We start from the raw sequence: 7,627 nt of genomic DNA, 5'->3' as shown, positions 1-7,627 counted from the left end.
GGGTGTTGAGTACCGAGCCATACTTGGAGCTAATGATCGGGGTGCGTGAGGGGGTGCAGTGAGAGCTGGGGAGCTTGCCTTGGGGTTGGACGGCCTGGGGGTGTTTTACTTTGTTCCTATGTTTTGCAGTGGGGTCCAGGCTCATAGTGTACATCTCGGAGGGCTATAAGAGTCTATGAGTAAGTGTGCCTGTGTCATTTCAACCATGTACCCTCCAGGCCAGGGGCTCTTGGCTCTCCCTGGGGACCACTTATGTACTTAAGAACAGCTTGGGTCTCAAAGGGGCCCTACCTGCCTTGGGCCAGTTCTCTCCTGGCTTTTGGAGTCAGGTAGAAAAAGCCAGGCCTCTGAAAGGATGAAGTGAAAGGAACCGAGATTGAAAGAAGTAGAGTGGTCCCTTATTTCCACCTAGCTTTCCCCTGTAAGTGCTGGGTGGGGTGTGGGGTGGGTGGGGGAACCAAGAAGCAACCACAGGGCCTGGACCATCCTGCTGAGCCAAGCTGACGCTGGAGATGTCCCCAGCGGCTGCAGGTTCCCCCAGGGGGCCCCACCTTCCCACTGCCCACAGAACCCGCCCTGCAGACCGCACTCTTACTCAAGCAGGACCTCTCCTTTCTCAATCTTGCCCTCCGTGTGCTGGGGCATCTGGGCAGAGTCGGGCCCAGCTCCTGGGTCTCTCTGTCTTGTAGCTGCCCCATACCCCTCACTCCAGGCACCCTGGCACGGGGACATGACAGTATGACCTGGGAAGCCCTCCATCTGCCACTGGTCCTGCTGCTGTTGGCCTCAGGTAAGGGGCCCTCAGGAGGAGGGTGGCTTCAGGGGGACAGGGCAAGGGAGCGAGGGAGGTTGGAGGTGAGAGGACAGGGCACAGTGTGTTAAGGGGAGGGAGGGCTGGACAGAGAGGGTTGAAGTGCTGTCTGGGGTCATGCTTTGAGGGTGGCTGTGTCCCTTCCTTAGCCTGACCCGAGGACTTGTTTTCTAGGCTCCTGGGCAGAACTGCAGGAGGGTGAGCTGGTGTGGGCGGTGCAGCAGCAGGTGGTCTCTGTGAAATGCCCATCCAAGCCCCTGGAAGGCAAGTATGAGAATAAAACCTGGTGTAAGGAAATCAGCCCAGGTCGTTGTTCGAAGCTGGTCACCAGCACCAGACCCCAGGTGATGGCTCAAAACCCTCCGCATTTTATCTGGGACAACCCTTCTGCGGGCTTCTTCATTGTCATCGTGACCGAAATCACAAAGAAGAGTTCAGGAAACTACTGGTGTGGAATAGACAGAGGTCCCGAGGGGAATATCCATATTCTCAGGAACATCAGCCTGGTGGTGACTTCAAGTGAGCTCCTTGCAGAGGGAAGGGGCCTTCCTGGGGTGTCCGGGGCAGTGTAACCACTCACTCCTTCCCTATCTCCCTCGCTCAATCCTCCCAATTCCCTGCTCGCTTCCACACTGACTGTCAGCAGCCTGGTCCCCAGTTCCCACATTCGGGCCATCACCTCCATCCTTGGGTGTCCTGTCCCCTAATTTGGGGCCCACTGGCTATAGATCCCCAGTCCACACGATGGCTCAGACCCAAACCTCAGCCACCTATCTCTAGAATTGGCCACTCCATGGAGGTACAGGGTGTCTGTGTGGGACCCTGTGGCCTAGGTCACCCCAGACTGCACATGCTTGTTGTTCAGGACCTGGGTCTGGCCAAGATCAGAAGGGTCTCGAGAGTCTAATGGTGAAGGGGCCAGGCCTTTGGGACAAGTGGTCTCTGCCCTCTCCACAGAAGTAGTCCTGACTCTCCCTGCCCTTGGGGGTTTGGGGACCCAGTATGAGGCTTCTCTATTAGCCCAGACCTCCCCCAGCCCCTGCTTCTCTCTTTCTACCAGCTCTGAGAAGTTCCGTGTCCTTGGACCCCAGTCAGCCCTGGCCTGGGGGCTCTGAGGGCTGGCTCTGGCCACTCCCCCTCTTCCTCTCAGGCTTTGGGGGCTGACTTCTTCTCTGGGGACTCTAGGCATCTACTGTCTTCTCTGTTGTCATCAATCACACTTGCTTTTCTAGTGACAACCAGGTCAACCTTCATCAGTGACTCTGATTACTGGTAGGTCTGGGATCTCAACCAAAGGGAGGGGGTTGGGAAGCTGATGACTTGTGTGGACTCTGATGCAGGAGATTGGGGTAGACAGGGGTCTGAAAGGGGCCTCAAGGTCTCAGCTCAGAGTTGGGCTAGAGTGGCAAGGGTGAAGGAGTGGCTCTAAACTTCCCCCATAATGGAGCAGAAATAGCTGCGTATCAGGAATGCAAGAACTTCTATTAGTGCTGAGTGAGTCACAGGCAAGAGAAATGAGGCCTGTCCGGGGTCACTCACCCACTTAAGGGCAGTGGCAGGACCAGGATCCTGGTCTTTTGTCTCCAGGTCCAGGGCTCCTGTGGGGCTCAGACATTCTCCAGGGACACCTCTGGGTAGTCCCCACCCAGTTGACCTATTCCAGATCTGGGGGCTCTCTCCCTCTGCTTTTCTCCTGCTCCCTATCCATTGGAGCTGTGGCACAGCCTGATAGCCTGATAGTGTCACCCAGAAAGGACAACTCTGATCATTTTCTTCTTTCCTGGCCAACTGCTCCCTCCACCCGAGGTTCCTGGATTCTCATGATTTTGTTCCACGTGGTCCCCATAGCTGACCCCAGTGAGTTCAGGATGGGGCTGGCCCATAAACAGGCTCCAGCCCCATGCTGAGTTCAGGGGCTGCTCCCTGCAGCCTGGATCCTCCCCTCCTTCTTCCCTCTTCTCCCACAGTCTGTCAAGCGGCACATTCACGATGCTGTTCTGTGCATTCCTCGTGACCAAGATCCTGGCTTTGACAGCACTTCTCCTGTTTCTGGCCTACAGAACCCAGGTGAGTATGGCCTGGGCTGGCTTGGGGGCCAGTGGAGCAGAGAGCACCGCAGGACAGAAGTAGCCAGGAGTCACATAGGTAGCATTGTATCAATTGTAACTTAGACCAACTTAACTTGCCCATCTCTGCACACGACTTTGGCTGTTATAAGACACCATTTTCTTTGACATTCAAACTCATGCCTTGGGTCATGTCCACCCATAGCAGCTGGGTTGTCCAGTTTTGAGGCCGGCCTCAGGCGTCCTCCCTAACTGACCCTCAGGTGTGCACACAGAGGTAACAGACACCTGGGAACACATGCATAGGTATTCATTCCGTCCATCAGAGACCAGACCTACCCACCCTGAAGTCCTTTCTAAGGGTCTCCCCAACACTTGAGCCCTTAGCTCACACTCTATAGAGCTCCCACCCCAGGACTTTGTGTCATTCTGTCCTGAACAGGAAAGCATGGGCAGGGAGAAGAAGATGAGGACCTGTGGAGAAGGAGGGACTTCAGGAGTGGAAAGGGGATGGTGCCGGAAGGGGAGCAGATGAAAGAGGTGTGCTTCTGAATCCCCTTCCCCACTTCTCAGGTCTCTGCCAGTACAACTGGAGTAGTAGCAATGGCTGCCCCCAGCCCATCGAAGACCTGAGAGTCCGCAGGCACTTCCTGCTGAGTCTGGAGTCTCCCCACCTGCTCCTGCTCCATCAGGACCACTGAGTTCTGGAGCCTCTGAGGAAAGGCCATTCCTGTGCCTCTGCAAGACACCTCCTAACACCTGAATCTATCATCTACCCTATGGAGGTGCCTCCTGTCCAAGAGCTGAGGACCCCCATGTTGCCTTCTCCAACGCCATGTCCACAAAGCAGGGACCCACCACCTAGGAAACTCTTCCTGTGCATCCAGGCCACCCCTCTCCTTCCCAGTGGACCAAATCCAACTGGTAGGCAAACTCCCCCCAACCTGTGCCCCTCCCTCCCCTCCAGGGTTTCCTGTTTCTCTGTCATTCACAGATCCCCTGGTCTTCTGGTCTCAGTGCCCATTGCAGTCAGTTTTGGTTCTTCTTCCTCCCGATAAGGGAAATATCCTTCGTTCATACCATACACAAATGTAATATTTGATATTTCCAAAAATGACACAAATTTTAAAAATATATGACCATGAAGGAACAATATTTCCATCCTATATGACAGATAAAAGGGTTAACGGCTTTAGGACTTAAACATCTTTTTCTTTTAAATAAATAAAAATCAGGCAGACATTTTCATTTTAAAGAGGGCTAAGGATAGGAACAGTTAACTCTTATAGAATAAAGAACAAATAATATGTATGAACATGTATCCAAAATGGCTGATAATCAGAGAGATGAGAAATGAAGTGAGACCCCACGCTTTGCTCATCAGTTCAAAGAAGATTAAAATAAATGGTAATCATATTCTGTGCTGGAGAGGTGTAGGGAAAAGGGAATTCTCATGAATTGTTGGAAGGACATAATTGATAGCCTCTTCCTGGAGGGGCAACATGGTGATGAATTAAAAGGCAGAAAACGTAACTTATTCATCCTTTCCACTGCTCATGGACATTTGGGTTCTTTCTCCTTTTTGGCTGTTGTGAATGAAGCTGCTATGGACATTAAAAAAAAAAAAGGCAGAAAAAGGAAAACAAACAAAAGAAACCTCTGGCGTGTGAAGCGGCAGTTCTAAACAATTTTCTAAGTAATTTGACATGTGTGATGTGGTGATTGCTATTGTTTAAAAAGGAAAATAATGGAATGTCCCCTATATGTCAGTTTTAGAAAGTGTGCCCACTGTACTTGAGTAAAAAAAAATAAAAATAAAAAGGCAAATAATCATACGAGACTTGAAAATCCAAAACAGTCTTGCGTTCTCCCATTGTGTGCCCCAGCTCCCACTCCCCTGAAGGAATCCACATATTTTATCCATGTATTCTGATATTTACCTCCAATTTGTGGAAGAGAAGAAACAAAGCTTATACTGTTCTTTGTTCATTTTCTTGTTTTTGGTGTTATCCACAAATCTCCCATTAATGAGGATGAGAATTGGTTCATTTCACACATCACTTCTCTAGCCACCCCCAAATGCTCTCTCCCCAAACCACAGTATAGTCAAATCACAACTGCTTATATGAAGGATATATAGATTTTACATTGTGGGACCCTGTAAATACTTGTTTTTCAGCCTAACCATGGAATGAATGTATTATGATAACATTTTCTTTTCAGTATAATTTTTGATTACCCCCCAACTTGCCTTATTTCTATTTATTTTATTTTCTATGTATTCCCATTAATTCATTTGTAAACTCTCTACCAGAAGTGTAAATTTCATCTGGGAAGTTCAAACACATGAAGTCAGGCATTGAATCTCTTCCCTTGAGACACCTGGGACATCCTGGTTGAACTTCCCACGGCACTGCTTTCCTTCTAAACCTGACCTACAACCTCCTGGGATTTCTACTCACCATCTTCTTGGGCACTCTCTTGGCTTCCATTGGGTATGGGACGCACTCTCTCATGAATTTCATATCTTTCTGAGTTTCTGAATTTCATATCTTTCTGATTTTATCCTTCTTCTTCTTTTTTTAAAAAAGATTTTATTTATTTATTTGACAGAGATAGAGAGAGAAGAGACTACAAGCAGGGTGAGCAGCAGGCAGAGGGAGAAGCAGACTCCCTGCTGAGCAAGGAGCCTGGTGTGGAACTCATCCCAGGATCGTGGGATCATAACCTGAGCCCAAGGCAGACGCTTAACCAACTGAGCCACCCAGGCGCCCCTTTATCCTTTTTTTTTTTTTTCAAGTTGGAACATGCCTTCCAACATCTTCCCTTACTTTTGAGAAGCTTGATGCCATTTATATTTCCAATCCATTGACGATGAGTTTTTGTTTTTGTTTTCCTTCTTGCTCTTGGTGCTTTTAAGATCATCTCTTCCCTACCCACCCACCTCTCACCATGTTCTGAAATTCCATGTGGATGTGTATTGATGTGGATCTTCTGCTATTTATTGTGCTGAGCAGCCAGTGGGTCTCTTCAGCCTGGAAAATCATATCCTTAATTCTGTGGTGTATTTTCTTATTTCTTTTATAACCTTCTTCCATTGTCTGTTCTTTTCTTTTCCCTATCTCTATGAAATTTCTATTTTACAAATGTTAGGCTTTATAGACATATCTTCCAAATCTCTCATTATTTCTCCCTTTTACTTTTCATCTTTCTTGTTTACATTTTCTTTACTGAGGTTGATATTTTTTATTACAATTTTACATACAGTGAAATGCACAGGTCTGAAATGTGTAATTTGATGGGTTTTGACAATTGCATAGAACCCACTCCCATATTAATATGTAGAACATAGTCATCATCATTTCACTGCCAGAGGCAACCAATATTCTGATTTCTTTCACATAGATTACCTTGGTCTCTTCTAGAACTTCTTATAAGCAAAATAATAGAATAATAGAGTACGTATTCTTTAGTGTCTTACATTTTTACTCACATTACATTTTCACCACAGTATACCTAAGGATCATCCATGTTGCTGCACACATTAATTTCTTTCTGTTCCTAAGTTATAGTCCACTGTATGAATATACTGGCTTTTTAATCCATTTGTCTGTTGACATTTGAGTTAACTTGGCTTTGATGAATCACACTGCTATGATCATTCTTGAACAGATTTTTTTCATGGACATTCATTGTAATAGTTTGCTAATTGTCTTTTAACTAATATGGTACTCTTTTAATTACTGTTGCCTTAGAATCAGGAAATACAAGTCCTCCAAGTTTTTTTTTCACTATTTTTTCTGGTTATTCTAAGTCCTTTACTTTCCCATTAAATTTTAGAATCAGCGTGTCAATTTCTATAGGAAAATTCTTTTTCAGGGATTGTGTTGAACTTACAGATTGATGTTAGGAGAATGGGCATTTTAACATTATTGAATCTTCCAATCCATGAATATAGTATGTCTCTTCATTTATTTGTTTTTTTGGGTTAGTGCTTCATATTTCTCATATTTTCTCTGTTAATTGTCATCACTTTTTGTCCTTTGATTTCCTCCCAAATATTTTGTCAGTGTTATCTTCCAATTATTCTATCGACTTATTCTTATTTCTATTATATGTTTAATTGCAAAAGGTACTATTTTTGTTCTCAGAAGACCCTCTTTGTCATGTATTCTATTTGAGTTTCATGGATGTATTTTCTATTATTTCTAAAGATATGATGTATAAGTCTTTAAAAGTTTTTAATTTAGGTCTCTGTGTTATCTATTTCCCTCATGTTCCTTTGTACATATTTAAATTTTTGTGTTATATGTTAGAAGCCTTTTAAATATGTATCATTACACATATTTGTTCTTATTTATATTTTTCTATGTATTTGCAAATTTTTAAAGATGAAAAGTTAAGAGAAGAAAGACTGCAGCATAAAAGTGATAGGGAATTCTGTGTGTCGGGGGAGTGTTGCTGAATGTTGGATTATACTCTAGAATAGAGTTTCTCAGCTTTGGCACAATTGAGATTTTGGGCCAGATAATTCTTTGTTCAGGAGGCTGTCCTATGCATTGCAGGATTTAGCAGCACCTCTGGCTTCTGCCCACTAGATGTAAGTAGCACCTTCTTCTCAGTTATGACAACCAAACACTTTTCTAAACATAGACAAATTTCTCCTGGAGGTGCAAAATCACCTGTACACACACACAAAATCACTGATCTAGATTAATCAGTGAAGAGCTTCTGTTCTTTTTGAAGGACA

At 45.7% G+C, this 7,627-nt stretch overlaps 1 protein-coding gene across 4 annotated transcripts; it reads left to right on the top strand.

The window, feature by feature from the left end:
• Positions 1 to 593: 593 nt before the first annotated feature.
• On the top strand, positions 594 to 7,237 carry LOC309865421 (trem-like transcript 4 protein). 4 transcript variants are annotated; one of them, XR_014312081.1, is made up of 6 exons: positions 594 to 790; positions 986 to 1,330; positions 2,044 to 2,083; positions 2,779 to 2,878; positions 3,451 to 3,801; positions 5,491 to 7,237. XR_014312081.1 is itself a non-coding variant. In XM_082731745.1 (5 exons), the coding sequence occupies exons 1-5, from the start codon at positions 739 to 741 to the stop codon at positions 3,508 to 3,510; spliced, it is 597 nt and encodes a 198-aa protein (XP_082587871.1). In that variant the 5' UTR covers positions 615 to 738; the 3' UTR covers positions 3,511 to 5,120. The 4 variants fall into 4 exon arrangements, 2 of the variants coding, with proteins under 2 accessions (XP_082587871.1, XP_082587870.1); XR_014312082.1 differs by having other exon boundaries at positions 622 to 790; positions 986 to 1,075; XM_082731745.1 differs by lacking the exon at positions 5,491 to 7,237 and having other exon boundaries at positions 615 to 790; positions 3,451 to 5,120.
• The last annotated feature ends 390 nt before the right edge of the window (positions 7,238 to 7,627 follow it).

Source organism: Mustela nivalis, assembly GCF_964662115.1.
Source record: "Mustela nivalis genome assembly, chromosome: 5".
Taxonomy (NCBI): Eukaryota; Metazoa; Chordata; class Mammalia; order Carnivora; family Mustelidae; genus Mustela; species Mustela nivalis.
This window is presented reverse-complemented; position numbering and strand designations above follow the sequence as displayed.

What these genes read in the sequence shown, in the direction of transcription:
- LOC309865421 (XM_082731745.1), top strand. Translation starts at nt 739, where the DNA reads ATGACCTGGGAAGCCCTCCATCTGCCACTGGTCCTGCTGCTGTTGGCC. An exon ending in CAGCCTGGTGGTGACTTCAA is followed by an intron (nt 1,331 to 2,043) that starts GTGAGCTCCTTG and finishes TTGCTTTTCTAG; the next exon opens with TGACAACCAGGTCAACCTTC. An exon ending in TTCTGGCCTACAGAACCCAG is followed by an intron (nt 2,879 to 3,450) that starts GTGAGTATGGCC and finishes CCCACTTCTCAG; the next exon opens with GTCTCTGCCAGTACAACTGG.